Source organism: Petaurus breviceps, unplaced genomic scaffold (assembly GCF_028583685.1).
Source record: "Petaurus breviceps papuanus isolate PSGF00001 unplaced genomic scaffold, PetGlider_PUasm1.0 174, whole genome shotgun sequence".
Lineage (NCBI taxonomy): Eukaryota > Metazoa > Chordata > Mammalia > Diprotodontia > Petauridae > Petaurus > Petaurus breviceps.
Genome location: NW_027185761.1, coordinates 58121339 through 58139265, shown reverse-complemented (window position 1 = coordinate 58139265; position 17927 = coordinate 58121339). Strand labels below are relative to the sequence as shown.

Here is a 17927-nt window from a genome sequence, read left to right as displayed (position 1 = left end):
GAGCAAGTTACTTAACCCCGATTGCTTAGGGGCGGCCAGGTGGCTCAGCGAGTAGGAGCACCGGCTCCAGTGTTGGGACGACCTGGAGCACCACACCCAGAAATAACTGGCTGTGTAACCTTGAGCAAGTTACTTAACCCCGATTGCTTTAAAAAAAAAAAAAAAGTGATGCCTGTGCTATGCTGCCTCAGAGGAAGAGAAGGCTTCTGGGAGGCAGGGATGAGGAGGGGATGCATTTCAGGGAAGCATCAGGGAAGGACTACTGTCCAGTCAGGCTGGCTTTCTAGGATAGGTTAGTTCTTGTTTGTGGAAAAGTCAGAGAGGATTGTAGAGTCTAGAGGCAGTGGGGAGCCACTGGAGTTAAGAGTCACAGAGCTCGTAGAAAATCACTTTGGCAGCAGTGTGTAGGACGCAGAGAAGTGGGGAGAGACATGTAATCTAGGCAAAAGGTGATCAGAAGCCGAACTTGTTAATATTATAATAACAGTGATAGTAACTAAGTATTTCACAGATAGCCCATTTGATCTGCACAACCCTGAGAGGTAAGCCCCATTATCCCTATTTTAGAAACTAAGGCAAAAGGGTTTGAGTGATTTGCTCCAAAGCCATACAGGTACTAAATATCTGAGACTAGATGTGAACTCAGATCTACGTGATTCCAGGCCTAGGCACTCTATCCACTCCCTCTTTCCCATTCCCTGAAGCTGCCTACCAAGGTGGTAGCTGTATAAGTAAAGAGAAATCGTCTCAAGAGATGTTCTAGAGGTAGAAACAGCAAGCTTTGGCGATTGGTTGATTGGTCATGTGGGCAGAGGGTGAGTGAGCAGTGTAGCATAATGCCGATGTGAACCTAGGAGATGAAAAGAACAGAGAATTTGGAGGGGACAGATAGTGAGTTCAGTTTGGGTGAAAATGAAGGAGATGATGCTGAGCAGTATCAGACGGAGTAGAGAAGGACAAAAGCTGAGCAAAGACCATGTAAGAGATGGTTGGTAACTTTGGGGAGCAGCTTCAGTTGAGTGATGTGAATAGAAGCCAGAATGCACAGAGCTGAGGAGTGAGGGGAGCAGAAGGGCAGGCAGCATCAGGACACTGCTTTCCAAGGAGTTTGAGTGAAAAGGGGAGGAGGGGTAGAGGATGGTCAGATCCAGTGAAGGTTTTTTAAGAATGAGGGAGATGTGGGCATATTAGAAGGCTTGATATATAGTAGGTGGAGAGGCCAAAGAAGGAAAGGGGATAATTAAGGTTTCTATCTGCCAGAGAAGAGGGGATAGGAGCAATCACATAGGTAAAGCAGTCAGCCTTGGTAAGGACCAAAGTCACATCATCAGAGACTTGGGAGGGGGGGAGTAGGAGAATGGGGAATGATGTCAAGGGGTTTTGAGATGAAGGAAAATGGGAGAAGGAGCTCATACCGAAGGCTCATACTCAGCCTCAGTTTCCTCTGTAAAGTAGAGGCCAGATCTCTGGAGGAAGTTAGAGAGTACATAGGGAAAGAAGGCTTAAAGAAGATTGGGAGTAACTTCTCAGGGAATTGAGATAGGGAATCAATTATGGAAGGCTCCAAGGGTGGCCAATGCAGTTGTGCAAAAGGGTTAAGTGCCTTACATGATGTTGATTATGTATGGTGGCTTGGTCGTTTTACTCTTTTATCCTCTAACATAAAAACTTTACATTTTAATCTGAGCGTCCAATTTTATTACAAAATTTCCATACTGAGATGAAGAAAAGGAATTTTTTTAGGTTTATATCTTGAACTCTAAACACAGTTTATACCTCAGAGTATTAGATTTCTTTATCTTTATTTGTGTGGATATGAAAGTAACTAGAACAGAATGGTTCTTTTTGTTTTGTTTTTATTTTCAAAATCCAGAAGTAACAGGTCTTAAGAGTTAAATATTACTTTTGGAAAATTACTTTGTACCATTGGTCTGACGAGTACAAGAATAGAGAAGATGACAACATTCTACTTGCAGTCAATCATGTGACTAATACTTAGCAAATCCATTAGTTATTTTAATTAATGATTTGGCATCAGTCAGAAAACTATTCAGAGATACCTGTATGGGAAAGAGTTGGGTACATGAAGAACAATAATGAAATGAATCCTGGTAAGATGGGAAAAGGGCAAAATAAACTCAGCACCTGGCTATTTAACTGTCTTTAAAAAGTTAAACATTTCTTGACTTTTATCCATAAACCATCTAATTGGAGCTAAACGGAAATGAGGAATCTTAAAATTATTTTAGAAACTTTTTTCTTTTTTGAAAGAGACCTTTTAAGATGAAGTTTTATAATTTAGAAAACACTAGAGATAGATAATAATCATAATAGACAAGGAAGCCACAGAATAAGTGCTTCATAGATTATTGTAGATTGATTTTTCTCACTGCCAGGTAACACAATTATCATACTCAGTTTCAGTTTTCACAGACTTGTACCTTTAAGGAAACATTCATTTATTCAATGTTTTTAACACTAAATAGGACTCAACTTCTGTGAAATCAACCTACATCAGATTTAATTGCAAAAAAAATTCCCCATTTTTTCCCCCTCTAACTCTTTTTACAAAAAGGAGGGAAAGGGTGTCCTAAGAGTCTGTAAAACCCAGCCTCTTTATGCTCTGGAAGGTGTAGTACTAAGTGACCATGAACTCTAATTACACTCCACCAACTTGTTTTATGATCTTAGGCAAATGTTTAAATTTTATGTGTGTGAGAGAGAGAACTTCCTCTGTAAAAAAAAATAGAGAGCTAGATAGTACTTAATCAAATTTACAGTGTTGAGGTAGGAATTATTATAAAGCAGCTTAAAAAATTATTGTGTAAAGGTCAAGGATCATTATCTTTTTGGCATTGTTTTCCCATTTTCTCTGCAGTAATCAACATTTGACTTTTTCGGGCAGCCCGGATGGGATTTATCTAGGCCTGGGGCCTTGTTGTTACAGGTGCTTTCTTACCCCTCAGTTTTGGCATACTTTGCAAATAGTTTCTTTTGCCTAAATCTTATCATTGATTTTTTTTTTAAATAATAGACACTTTCTGCCTTTGACATCTCTGACCAGAATATTTCTTCAAATAAATTGTTAAATTCATTCCTTAGTAAATGTAATAAGTAAAAAGGTTCAACAAATAAAATCCTAGTGATGAATCTTCCCCAATGACTCCCTACTCTAGGTAATAGCTTAATTATTAGGAAGAATTTAATACTGATGATGTTTCAGATGAGGCCTAAGCTATGTTTTTTGCTACTGAAAGTGTCAATGGTTACTTGAACTCCAACAAATTTTTGTTTATAAATCATTTATTGACCAAAAATCCACTAATCCAGCATTTATGCACGTTTGCAATTCATTAATATTACTCTAAATGATGACTGAGGTAAAGTCCTAAACAGGCACCTGACTCATGAAAAGAAGGTTTTAATTATGTTCGTTATAATTCAGGGACACAGTGTTATATAGTGGAGTGACTACTGGACTTGGAGTCAGGTAGGCCTGGGTTCAGGCCCTATCTCTGACCCTGCTAGCTGTCTGACTATTTAATCTTAACTGGCTAACCCACCAGGCCATGCTTTAAGAATATATTAGAGTGGGGCAGCCAGGTGGCTCATCGAGTAAGAGCACCGGACCCAGTGTCGGGATGACCTAGGGATCAAATCCGGGCTCAGATACTTAGCACCACACCCAGAAATAACTGGCCGTCTAACCTTGAGCAAGTTACTTAACCCCAATTGCTTTAAAAAAAAAAAAGAATATATTAGAGCCATATTGACCTATAAACTTATTGATCAATATTTTTACTGCAATCTGTGATTTTTAAATAAATGCTAATATCAACTTAATATTGATTAACAAGAACATATTACTCTTTAATCATACAGAAAAGCTAATTGTAATATGTTCACCATTCTCTCATATGTTACCACTGTCTAATTTAAAGTTTGTAAAATTAATTTATATACAAGTAATAAGTATGATTGATGGATGTTTAGATGCTTTTAGTCAGTTTCTGCTGAAAATTTAACAACCCTAAAAAATTGCACATAATTTAAATATTTGTTCTTAGCTGTTTTCCTTCATGGTAAATGTTTTCATTACTGTTGTACTATTGATTCTGTTGTTACTATTGATAAGTTACTATTGATCAGGATTTGTTTTGTGTGATGCTTACTACAAGGACCTGATGTTTTACATGTTCTCATTTTTTTTTTTTTACATTCTGAAAACTTTTTCACAAACTCAGACTTGAAGAGGGTTTTTTTTATTACAAATCAAGCTCATAATATTAAACAATTTTATAGCCTGTTACATTGTATGATTATTGCTTAAATAGAGAAAGTATGCTGCTAGTGGTATAAGTTTCTAGAAATCAGCCCAGAGTTGTAAAACATAATAAAATTTAATCACATGTAGACTTTGCCCTGCATCACAAATTAAAATGTAATTCATTGAGAACTAAAATGTGAAGGTTATTTATAATTTCAAACAAAAAAGTTTGTACTTTGATTATTCATTTAACAAAAAAGGAACATTTCACAGATAGGACATTTAAGTGTTCAAACATATAATTATTATTTGAATGGCATCATAGAACTACCCCAAGTTTTTAATCTTTCTAATGGAAAAAGCCAAAGCAAAGCCATCAAAGGTCAACAGGTTCACTTAGTTTAGAAGGAAAGTATAGGAATAAATGTACCTGGCCCATGAATATTATGGAGGCTAGGCTATCCAGTAATACCCCAAAATAATTGTGTAATAATTACTGTAGTTTGAGAGATCTTCAATACAATCTATATATAGATACTATGTCTTCTTCCCACCCCCATCCATGCATTTTGTAACCCCACTCTCAGACAGCTCTAAATGAGTTGTTGTGGACAAAACAAATTCCTTTTTGGCCAACCATCTGGTAATGAGTCTTTCCATACTTGGAGAAGCTCAGTTTGTAATGATAAAAGCAGTCAATTACCAGGCCGCCACTCACAACCCTTCCAGTGTGACAGAACCTACTATGGTCAGTTAGTATAGCCTTTGAGAACCTAGGACCTCTTTCACACCATCATGAAGCCCAGACAGAAGAATTAATTGTATCTAGTATTTTCCATTGATGACTTTTAGTTGTCCTGTAATCATAAAATTTATTATTTTTTAGAAGCAACTCAATTTTATTATCCTGTCTCAGCCTACTTTTTGTGACCTAATTAGAAAATACTTTTGCTTTCAAGAAGTGAAACTGAGAACCAAAGGGGCACTGACTTTTTAAGCCACAAAACCTACATATAGAGGAATGTGCGTTTGATTTCAGAATTACTGAGGTTTCCATGTTTAGAGCTCTGGGTTTTAGATCCCTATTTGAAATGAAAGTTACTTCTTTCCACCTCTTAATAAATATAAACTATTTATCTTTATTTCCTATAGACACGGTCCCTGCTGGGTGTATTTGAAGAAGATGCTGCAGCCATTTCCAATTACATGAATCAGTTATATCAAGCCATGCGTCGAATTTATGATGCACAGGTAAAGAATGAGCCAGAGTCATATCGATGCAGTTTTGTTACAAATATTTTTATTATTACCTCACATATATTGCATTATGCAGTAATTAAGATTAAATTAGTTTTTCTGAAGTACAGGCATATCTTGCCTAATTGACTCCACAGAAACATGACTAAGTGAAACAACATTGCAGGAGATAATTCATTCCATAGCAACAATGTTCTAAATGAAAGAAATTTGAACTGAAAAAGCTTAATATTGGTTTTTAGAGAATCTAGCCCATAGTAAGGGGCAGAGGGGATATGTAGTGCCTCCCAGAAACTTTGCATCTGGTAGCTAGCCAATGGACGAGAATAGGAACTTTTATCTGGATGATGGAGCGTAAGGTGACAATAGAGATCAGGTTAGCATATGGGGCATCAGCCAGTAGGACTAGAACAAAGAAGTAAACCAGAACAGGGCAGGGGTTTACAGTGAGCAAAATGGATAGAGCACGGGCCCTGGAATCAGGAGGACCAGAGTTCAAATCCAGTCTCAGACACTTACTAGCTGTGTGACCTTGACCAAGTCACTTAGTTCTCTTTGCCTCAGTCTCTTCATCTGTAAAATGACCTGGAGAAGGAAATGGCAGACTACTTCAGTATCTTCTCCAAGAACACTCCAAATGGGGTCACAGAGTCACGCCCAACTAAATATCAATTTACAGAGGTAATAAGGAGTAAAGTGAGGAATCTAGAAACTTTCTGGAAGGATATGGGAAGAGGGGCTTGGGGCAGCTAGGTGGCACAGTGAATAGAGCACTGGCCCTAAAGTCAGAAGGACCTGAGTTCAAATCCAGCCTCAGACACTTGACACACTTTCTAGCCGTGTGACCTTGGGCAAGTTGCTTAACTGCCCTCCCAAAAAAAGAAAAAAAAGAGGGGCTGACTCTTATCAGAAATCCTTAAATATGGACTTTAGATCTAATTGAAATGAACATTTTCAAATGAGTTTGAACATTGTTTCTTTTTAAAAATTCATCACCCCAAAGGGACAAGGCAACAGCCAAAGTGCCAGGTCTTACTGTAGAAAAAAGAAAGTAATGGCTCAGAGCTGAAGGACTAGGCCAGCTCTGATAACACTGACTTCGAAACCTGAAAAAGTTGTGCTGAAAAGTATTTAGTTTTTTCCCTTTCTATCCCAGAAGCAGTGAGTTTCAGGCAATTACTGCCACTCCTCTGTGAATAGGGCTTTTTATCAGTGTACTTCCTGCATACAGTACTCAGTATATTTCTGGACCATTTCATAATTCTGTAGTGAAGGGCAAAAACAAATTTGAGACTAGTTTGGACTGGTCTTGGAATGATACTTGGAAGGGGGTACTATGGAGACATTTTAAGTAACATATTAAGAATAATATTGAAAGGACATTTTGGGGACAACTGTAATATTAACTACTGACATTGATGGTAGGGTATGCCTGTATGACAATATCTTTTACATTTGGAATGCCTGCTAAGTGTTAGCTGAAAGAGCTAATAAAATGTAAAGAAAACTGGTCACATACATTGTATGTTAGTAAAACAAGTGACTCTCCAACAGCGAGAGAAAAGGATTTGAAGGTTACTTTATTCCATTTCGCCATTGCATTAGTTAGTAACTATTACTATAACATAGTAACCATTGCATTAAGGTTAGAGTGAGAGAATTGATTTACTTGGATGAAAAGAGTTCAGTAAAACATGAGATTTTGTTCAGAGAGAGAGAGAAGTTGGTTAAGAGAATAACTGTGAATTTATGTTATTATCATCATTATTATTAGTTAATGAGATAGAAAGTTTCAGGCTATCATGCTCATGTAATCCATTCATTATCAGATTATAAAACAGCCTTAATTCTGTGATCCAATTTCTTTGGAGTTTACAAAAACTGGAATACTTCTCCCCTCCCTTTATCTCTGGACTTATTCCTTCATTTATTGCTTTTTAAAGATTAGGGGCAACTAGATGATGCAGGGAATAGAGCACCAGCCCTGGAGTCAGGAGGACCTGAGTTCAAATCCAGCCTCAGACACCATTTACTAGCCATGTGACCTTGGTCAAGTCACTTAACCCCAATTGCCCTGCTTTTTCCCTCAAAAAAAAAAAGGATTATTGTTGTGGTGTTGGCTTATTTTTCTCTTATTTTTTAAATTGCAGTAATGCTATCAAAAATTATATTTCATATGTATTATTGCATATGCCTAATTTTCTGAAGATATAATACAAATCAGGACTTTTTAAAGAGTCACTGGAAGATTTAGAAAATATACAGTTAAAGGTAGGTATTAAGTGATAATGCTAAAGGACTCAGAATTAAAAGGGATTTCAGAGACCATTTAGTAGAGTGCCTTCATTTTACTGAGAAAAAAACAACCTGAATCCTAGAGAAGTTAAGTGACTTAGCACAGGAATCAGGTAGAAGAGCCACGATCCCCCTGCCTGCAGAGGTAATGCTCTTCACAGTGTACTATGCATGCTGCCGGGTGGTTAATCGTTAGCGTCACATTTATTTGAAAATATCAACAACCTTTTTCTTTTCCATAGAATGAATTAAGTGCAGCAACACACCTGACATCAAAGCTTCTCAAAGAATACGAGAAACAGGTAAGTATGCACCAGTCACCTGGGAGCCTTTTTATTTCCCAAATCTCAGGGAGTTCCATGGGAATATATAAAATGTCATAACAATGACTAGCATTCACATAGGATCTCAAGATGTTCAAAGTGACTGTGTACACATTTTCTCATTTGTGCCCAGTCACCCTGTTAAGTAGTTGTTATCCTGGGTATCATCATCCCTGCCCAACAGATGAGGAAGTCAAGGGTCAGACAGATCAAGAACTTGTCCATTTTAACACAGAGAGCAAGGACCAAGCTAGATTTGAACCCAGGTGTCCCCAGCACCAAGTCTGGCATCTTTCATTATCCTCTGCTGCCTCTCAGTCAAAGAATGGTGGAACCTGAAGAGACCCCGTTCTTTCATCTTGCAAAGAGGGAAACTGCAGAAAGTTGTGGTTTTTAGTGATAACATGAATTATAACATTCTTAAAAATAACCCAGTTTTCTTCTACGTTGATTCATATCTTAAATAATTTTCAGAAATCCCTTTGATACTTTGGGAGATGTTATTTTATTGGTGTGAGTGCTCTCTTCACCAGCCAAGATCACAGTGCTGTCATATTTGTGATCTTTAAAAATTCATCGTGTGTTGGCCAGATTTCTGCACTTCGTCTTCAGACACAGTCCATTGCTAAACCCATACTTGAAGTTTTCCAGCAGGGCTTAAGACCTATCAGAGCTTGTCCTCTTCTGGAATAGCCTTGGAGAGTGCAGGGTCACCTCCATGCTGTGACAAGATATTCAAGTAGGTCTTTATTGGAAAAGTTATTAGGATAAAATAAAACATAATATGTTGCTAGCACAAAAACAGCATCGTTTGTTTTTGTTTGTTTTGTTTTTTTTTTTAAAGCAGTCGGGGTTAAGTAACTTGCTCAAGGTTACACGGCCAGTCATTTCTGGGTGTGGTGCTAAGTATCAGAGCCTGGATTCGATCCCAGGTCATCCCGACTCTGGGGCCAATGCTCTTACTCGCTGTGCCACCTGGCCGCCCCACAGCATCGTTTTTTAAAACGGTTTTAAGGGGGTGGCCTGTTGCACAGTGAGTAAGAGTACAGGCCCCAGAGTCGGGATCACCTGGGGATCAAATCCGGGCTCAGACACTTATTACCCACCCAGAAACACCTGGCCTTATAACCTTGAGCAAGTTACTTAACCCCGATTGCTTAAAAAAATAAATAAATAACGGTTTTAAGAATGGATATTTACATGTTCCAGGAGAGATGAGAATTTATGGTTTCTTTTTCCATTTCACAGCGATTTCCACTAGGGGGCGATGATGAAGTTATGAGCTCTACTTTGCAGCAATTTTCAAAAGTGATTGATGAGGTAAATACTTTAATTTTAACAAAACAAGTTAAATGTGTAGATTTGTATTTCTAAACTTATATCACCTGTGGTTTCCCTCTTCTTGCCAGCTGAGTTCCTGTCATGCAGTACTTTCAACTCAGCTGGCTGATGCTATGATGTTTCCTATTTCCCAATTCAAAGAAAGGGATCTAAAAGGTATGGAAGTAAACTAACTTTAAAATTCTTAGCTCTAGTAATGGTTCTCCTTTTGTAAAATGTTTGTCACCCTCCACCCCTGTCCATGATCTCATTTACTTTAGACCCAAATGTATTGTCAGTCTGTCTACCAATTTACTTTGATTTGCAGTGTGTGCATACATGTGTTTTTAATTGGTCTTCTAGCAGTTGTAGCAATAAAGTCTCCTAGATCTGTATCTACTCTAATAGTATAAAAATCTATAAGACACATTAACACATATCTACAATCTCCAAATATCAGTGAATCGGGGCTAAAATTGACAGAAAAGTACTTAAATCATTTACAGATTAAAAAATGCATCTTAGGAGCAGAATATGCTATTGTGGTAGAAATTAAGGAAAACTTAGTGTCAAAGCTGGGCAGAGAAGGGTCTTAAACAGCTCCTTCCTAATTAGCTTAGAAAGGAATAGTTAACAAACCTAATTTTTTCATGTGCTATCTCTAAGTCATTTTTTAAACATTAGTTGCTGTATATAATAAATGAAACAAGGAGCCAGGCCGTGCTAATCCAACAAAGTATTGTCTTTAAAGGCCACAATTTTTTAAAAGATGGGTAAAGATGATACCACACTGTGTATTTAGAATTGTTTGTTAGTAAATGTGTTTATTTATATTAATTACCTTTAAGACATTATATCTCCCACCCAGCTTTGCTTTTCTCACACTACTGTCACTCCATCCCAGAGTGCTATCTAGCTAAATCTGCTCTGGAATTTCATGGCTAATCTGGTAAAAAGCTGTTTTCTGGATGTGGAACTATTGATTTACAATACTTTCTATTTGTTCGTAAAAATGTCATTTGGGATTTTAGTTATAAAATTAGGAATGAATTTAGCATGTTAGAAAACATTCAAAATATTAATGTAGCAGGATGTCTATCTGTATGTTAAGCTGGAATAATTCTCAGATCTGTATTTTTTTCTCCTCAGAAATATTAACATTAAAGGAAGTGTTTCAAATTGCCAGCAATGGTAAGCCCTGTGTACTTTAATCTTTTATCATTAGCAAAAATCTACATGTATAATATCAGAAAGTCTTTTAGCCCAATGCTTTCTAAAATTATAGTAGTAAGGAACCGGGAAAAAAAAACAAACCTAGATTTTTTTTTTTAAATTAAATCTGTTATTAAGGGCAATTATGTTACTTAAATTGAAATCTTTTATAACCAGTAGATTGTGACTTATAACACCTCCATCTAGCATGAGGATATAGTATAGTATCAAAACTTGGTTGGTTTAGTAAATAAATGACAGGAAATTTACTTCATATATTTTAAAAACATCATTGGCTATGGTAAAAAAAGTAAAAATGTGATTTAGAATTTGTTCATAGTGACAGAGCCTTTTGTTGGGATAGAGAGAAATCATATGGCTTTTTCTCATTTGAGGAAAAAATGTACTTTCTCAGAACATTTCAAATGCTCAAGACTTTTCAAAGTAGTAGTATTACATAAATAATTTTTGTTTTCCAGATCATGATGCTGCAATTAATAGATACAGTCGACTGTCCAAAAAAAGAGAAAATGACAAGGTTTGATATGTATTCTTTAGATACTAGGATTAATGTCATGATGTTAAACCTGTGTATGTGTCATAAGTTTACTAGGTTTTCCTGTTTTAAAAGAATAATTAGAAATGATTAAATGGAAATATTATTTGCATTAATGCTCTCAGCTAATTAACTTCCTTTGTTCCTCATATTAAAGACTTCTTATCACAATTGGTAATGTTTTAAACCCATAACTTTTTCCAAAAGTTTTTTTTAACATAGTCTCTAACTTAAATAAAATTTCAAGCCATCAGTAGTAACATGAAAAAGCAGATATATACCAGAGTGTTACCAAAAAACAACAACATGTCTTTTGAAAGACTAGAGTAATAAAATTGAGCTGTTGAGTATTTAAGGGAAACTTCCCTCCAAGACCTTTACAGTGGGAGACTTGAGAAACATCTGTTATGGCATAATGGAAAGAGCACTGGGTTTGGATTCAGGGAAGATCAGGACTTAGATCTTGCCTCAAAAACTTATTAGCCGTTTCTTTAAAATGGGCATCATAGTACCCACCTCACAGGGTTGGTAAGAGATCAAAGAAGATTGTACACGTTAAAATACTTAACAAACCTCAAAGTACTAGAATAACATCATTTACTCAACTACTGACATTGTGATATTATGGAGAAAATGAAATAAAACAAAAGAGCCCACACACAGGGCTGTGCTCCTAAGAATTCACAGTGACTGTTTTCAGTCCAAGTAGTACCTGTTTAATGAGAAAGTAAGCATGGAAGAGCTGTTGTGTCAGAAAAAAACAGTTAAATCTGTATTTGGGCTAGAAAGGTTCATGTATATAGTCCAGGGAACTTCAAGTCCAGAAAGATGGTATGTTGCCCAAGGTTGCCATGGCTAAAAATGAACTCTTACCCACTTTAAATCTGAAGAAAGAATCAAAATAGAAAGTGCTTAATTTTTGTTTATCATCAAGGAATTCAAGGTAGGAGAAATACTCATGAGTAGAAAAGCCTTCTAGCTGTTCTCATCCTTACCATGTAGGGAAACAAGTATGCTAGCTGTGTGAAAAGGCCAGTCCTTCCTGTAGTTTTGCATTTACCTTATGGCCTGAGCTTCTTTTCTTGCTGTTCTTCTACAGTACATATTTTGCTCATGAAATTAATATGAATTTTTTTTTTTGCTTTTTGGAGGGCAATTGGGGTTAAGTGATTTGCCCAAAGTCACACAGCTAGTGAGTCAAGTGTCTGAGGCTGGATTTGAACTCAGGTCCTCCTGACTCCAGGGCCAGTGCTTTATTCACTGTGCCACCTAGCTGCCCCGAAATTAATATAAATTAAACTATACATTTTCTGATTTTTTCCCTTTTTTTTTTTTTACTTTTTGGAGGGCAATAAGGTCACATGGCTAGTTTTTGTTTGTTTGTTTGTTTGTTTTTCCTGTTAAGTGTCTGAGGCTGGATCCAAACTCAGGTCCTCCTGCCTCCAGGGCTGGTGCTTTACTCACTGCACCACCTAGCCACCCCTGATTTCTGTTTCTGAAAATTAAATCTTTGACGGTGCAGTTTCAGTAAATGGTTCAATATGTTCCCAAAAGTCAGACTAATCACACATTCACTTATGTAAATATTACACCACAGCCATCACCATTTACCAGTTAGCTCCTTGAAGGCAAGGACTTTTACTTCTTGTCTTTGTATGCCAGGCACCTGGCACAGCACCTTTCCCATTTTTGCTAGGTCTTGTTCGGCTGTGTCCTGCTCTCCATGACCCCCTCGGAGGTTTTCTCAAAGACACTGGAGTGCTTGGCCATTTCCCTCTCCAACCTTTCACTACGGTGGTGCTTGTCCGATCACATGGCTGCGCCATTCTGACGCGGTCTGTTTAGGGCTTTCATCATAGATATTACCAAAAAGAACATACGACTGAGTGAGTCTCTCTGCTCTTCTTCTTCATCGTAAGGTGAAGTACGAAGTTACCGAAGATGTATATACTTCGAGAAAAAAACAGCACCAGACGATGATGCATTATTTCTGTGCATTGAATACTCTTCAGTATAAGAAAAAAATAGCAATGCTGGAACCCCTGCTTGGATACATGCAAGCTCAGGTAAATATTAGAGCTTAACTCTACAGTGAACTTCTCCATCGGGTTTTAAATTTGAATATATTATAATTGTACTATAGATTAGTCAGGAGGAGAAAGTTTTATAACTTTTAAAACTCCTCAGCTTGTCTCTCACATCATGCCATGGAGCCCACCATGGTTTCTGAAAGGCTTTGCCCACGGGCACACAAGTTCCTGTGGGTCCCCCCCCCCAGGCCAGAAATTCAGTGACTGTCTATTGCCAAAGACCCCACCAAGTCTAGAGAAGGTTGGTTAGTCAGCGGATTATTTTGGCCAGAGTAGCCCTTAGGCAAGCCCTATGTCTCAGAGGCTAGTGTCTGTACTCATCTGAAGAGCTCATTGAATGTTTTAAGGCACTCACCTTAGTGATGAAGCAGTGGGTCTTTCTCTCTCTTTTTAAAAAATCTTTCTTCCATGTGGTAATTGAGAAACTTTGATTGTGATTTCATTGGTGTAAAGATGTAGCTAGCTCTGCCAACGTAGAGCAGCAGCATAGTCTTGCCTGTGGCCTGAGGGTTAAATGATTTATCTGCAATCAGACAGCCTTTATGTGTCAGCCTACGTAGGTTTGCACTTGGGTCTTGCTGAAGACAGTTCACTCTATCCACCATACGTCATTGCCTCCAGCAACTGAAAGCCACAGAACCCAAAGTCAGCACTTTTAACTCTCTGGATACTAAGTTATGTTTTATTACTATTGTGTATTATATAAGTTATATATTATTGATATTAAAGAATAACAGGGCAGGTTTGAGTATTATTTTTCCTTTACTTTGACTACCTTCTGATAAAAGTAGAAGTATTGAAATAGCCAAAAGGCATGCAGTGGGAAGGAGAGATAAGAATTAAGGCCCTAGATCATCAAAGTTTAATGGAAATTGAAACATTTTCAACCATAAAAGTTAATTTTCTCAAAATTGAATATATTGATCTTTTTCTGATAAATGTATAATGGTGCCTTAGAGATTATATTTAAATAAAATTGTGGGGTGTTTTCCTCCTAGATAAGTTTCTTTAAGATGGGTTCTGAAAATCTCAATGAACAGCTCGAAGAATTTTTAGCAAATATTGGAACAAGTGTACAGAAGTAAGTATATATGTTCCAGCCATATTTACCATTTATTTAATCTCAATGAAAACATCTTATTTTTGTCAGGGGATTTTCTTTTTTTTTTTTTTTTTTTTTTTTTTTGGTATGGCCTGTAAGTAGCCTATTGTCTTACAACTTAAGAAAACAGGATCAAAGAGGTTGGGACTTGATATGGTCACACAGCTTGTCTGTGACACAGGCAGGAGTCACTCCCAGGGCTCTCTCCCCTCACTCTCAGACCAGACCTCATTCCCTTGCACCACCCTGCCAGAGTAAATAAATAAGAGAAATATGTTACAGAGGACTCCTAAAGTTTACTGCGCAAATGAACAAAGTATAGCCACATAAATGAGGAAACAAACAAGTATGCCTTTTCCCAACTCTCTCCTTGAAGTTCTGTTAGCTTTGACTATAGGCAAAAATCTGCATGTTCTTGATCTGCATCACCTCATATCATGCTTTTCACATTTCCTCGTATGCTACAGATTTATTGTTCTATGGTGCCATCATATTTAATTACATTAATATGCTACATAATTTATTCAGCCATCCATTCCCCAATTTTGCACGAAGTTTATTTCTAAGTTTTTACCATTGTCAATAAGTTACAGATGCTTTTGTACAAATGGGCCTTTTTTTCCCTTTCCTTAAAAAAGTTAAAAAGTTTTTGATTCTTGTTGTATGTCACCATATTGCTATCCAAAAGTTTGGGCCGGTCCACCTGTTAGTTCACAGATCCACCAACTTTGCATTTTCTTTTTATTCTCCCCTCCAGTTTTTATGACTTATTTTGTCATTTTATGGGTTTAGACTACTGGGTAAAGCACGTAGGGTTTTGGTTTGGGTTTGGTTTGGTTGTTTTTGTTTTTCAGACAAACTGCTGCCTAACAATCCCTTTCCCAAGCTTGTATTTGTGAAGTTGACTTTTTTAAACTCAAGTGTGAGGCTTCACATTTCTATTTGTAAAATTTCATGTTCTTAGGTTTAGCTCAGTGTTCTAGCCCGTAAAGGTCTTTTAGGATCCTGACTGTTTCTTCTCCCAGCTTCATATCATCTGTAAAGCTGATGAGCATGTAGCATGTACTTTGGTGCTGGTCACCAGGCGTAAACCCATGAGGAACTCCACTGGAGATCTCCAAGTTGCCATGAAATCAGTAATGGCGGTGTTTGAGTCCAGCCTTTTAGCCTGATCCAGAGCACTTGCATCGTACTGTCTTCTAACCCACATCTCCATCCTTGCCAAAGGAGTAGTAGAAGACACTTTGTCTGATGTTTCACTACACTGGAGGTAAACGCTCTCTACAGCCCTCCATCGGTCATCTCTTCAGTTACCCTACAGGAAAGGAGACAAGGCCTAACCTGCCTTTGGGGAAGTCACACCGGCTCCTTTTCACCTCTTCCCCTCTGAGGTGGTCACTAAGCCATTGCTTCAGTGAGCCTTTCTAGAATTTTCCCATAAGTTGAAGTCAAGCTCATTAGCCCGTGGTTTGTAGGCTCTTCCCTCTTATAAATCTAGGAAAAATTTGCTCTTCATTCTTCTAGTTCTCTTATTCTCCATGGTTATTCAGCTATCACTAATAGTGGCTCGGTAATCACATGACCAGTTCAAGTCACTTGTTTTTACACCTGCCATTTAAAAAAAAATTGTTGCTACTTCAGTTTATGTAGCAGACAGTTCTGGAACCACTTCATCCCCTCCAGATTGAATCACCCTGCGTGTAGTGATAGCATGTGACATTTCCCCCTAAAAATCCCTTGCCTGAGAATGGAATATGCTTACATCTGAACAAAAGGACTACATTCATCTTCCAGTTACTCCAAATTTACTGTTTGTGATTTCAGTCATTTTCGTATGACCATTTATTAGTTTGCAATTCTGTTGAATCTGTCATGTGTCGATTTTAGCCCACTTCACAGGGTATTGTAGAAGTTTTTATTTAATTTGGAAAAGAGAAGAATTGGGAGGTACATAATGATAGCCATATTCAGATATCTGAAGGGGTGTGAGGTGAATGAGGGGTCTGTTTTGTTCTTTTAGGCCCCAAAAGAAAGAACCAGGAGCAGGAGATAGAAGTTTCAGGGGTGAATTTAGACAAAAGATCAGGAAAAACTTGCTAATAATGGGAGCTGTCTACTGCCAGAGTAGAATGGGCAGCCTCCCAAGGTAGCAGAACCAGCAAGCCTTTTGTATAGCAAGTGAATGATCAGATAGCCACCACATCCCTTCCCTTCCAAATTGGGATTCTTTTTCTTTTCTTCAGTGTGGCTGCTGGTATTTTATTTGTTTCTGTTGCCCTGCAATACCTTTTATTGTACTGACATATTTTTCTTTGGTCTGATCATTTTTTAAATTTTCTTTTTTTGTTTTTAACTATTTTTCTTTGGTTTTTGAGAAATATATGAAGAACCTTCTTCCTTTGGAACCTCCCATTGAGTCATCTGGGCTGAAAAGCATTTTAAAAATTATTAAATTTGAATTCTTTATTTTTACCAAAATCTAATGAGTTTCAATGATTATTGAATTCTAAGCTAAATTTTATATGTGAATGTATTAGCACATAAGTTTTCAATTGTAAATTAATTCAGTTTAAAGCTCTCGGCAGAGGATGCTAGCACAGAGTCCTAGCAGCACTACTTTGTTGTAAACTTTTCTTGAATGTTCTTGCCATCTCCTGCCTGGCCTTTACTGGCATTTGGTTCCCCTTAATAACCTTAGTACAGAATCCTGTACAAGGTTGCACATGGACACTTAACCTTTCTTTGACACTTGACGACATAAAAGCACTTGTTCCCCATGACCTCTCTGAGACCATTACTCAACCATCTTCACTGAGAACTTGTCACCCCACACAGTCCTGTGTTAGCCCCATTGTCCACTCCATTCCTTATATCTGATAGCTTAAAAAAAAATCTAATAGTGTATGCCTTTCCTCATGCCTCTAGCTAGAAGTTCCTCTCTACCTTCTAAACTCCTGCTGTACGTTCCCTTCTCAATGACACTTTTCCCAAATTATCATTGTATTTCATTATTTGTGGTCTGTAGACTAGAAGATCCTTGTGAAAACACTATGTTTTAATCATCTCTGTACTCTCTATAGAACTTCATCATATTTCCCATGTAGTAAGTACTCGGGAGTCTTCAGGGAATGAACTTCTATTTTACCCTGCTCTTCCTTTCTCAATTAACCATCCATACAGACCCAGTTTGGGAGTCCTGTTTAGCCAGCAGGAAAGCCTCTTCATCACGGTTAGAAACTTGAAGAAAAGAATTCTAAGGCATTCTGGCACGCTCTAAACAATGATGTTATCCAGTGACAAACTTGAGTAGAGCGGGAGAGCTGAGCTCTTTTATAGCTGCATTTATCCCCATCATATCAAATATTCAGTTTAGTTCTAAGAACAGCAAATCTGTACATATTTAAACAGACAGGAAAAATGCATTCCAGAATAAAATCTGAAGTATTTTTTTTAATTAGTTGCTGGATTTTTTTTAAAAAAAAGTTTCCTTCTATTAGTAAAGATA

The 17927-nt window shown here is 37.4% G+C and overlaps 1 protein-coding gene across 1 annotated transcript in view; it reads left to right on the top strand.

Annotated features, from left to right (window-relative positions):
• Positions 1-17927, top strand: part of APPL1 (adaptor protein, phosphotyrosine interacting with PH domain and leucine zipper 1) — a 45574-nt gene that overhangs the window by 1282 nt on the left and 26365 nt on the right. Inside the window, exons 2-9 of the mRNA XM_069084277.1 lie at positions 5420-5518; positions 8062-8121; positions 9391-9462; positions 9552-9639; positions 10612-10653; positions 11154-11212; positions 13150-13296; positions 14319-14401. Of these exons, the coding sequence (XP_068940378.1) occupies positions 5420-5518; positions 8062-8121; positions 9391-9462; positions 9552-9639; positions 10612-10653; positions 11154-11212; positions 13150-13296; positions 14319-14401 (650 nt within the window). The remainder of the gene's footprint in view (positions 1-5419; positions 5519-8061; positions 8122-9390; positions 9463-9551; positions 9640-10611; positions 10654-11153; positions 11213-13149; positions 13297-14318; positions 14402-17927) is intronic.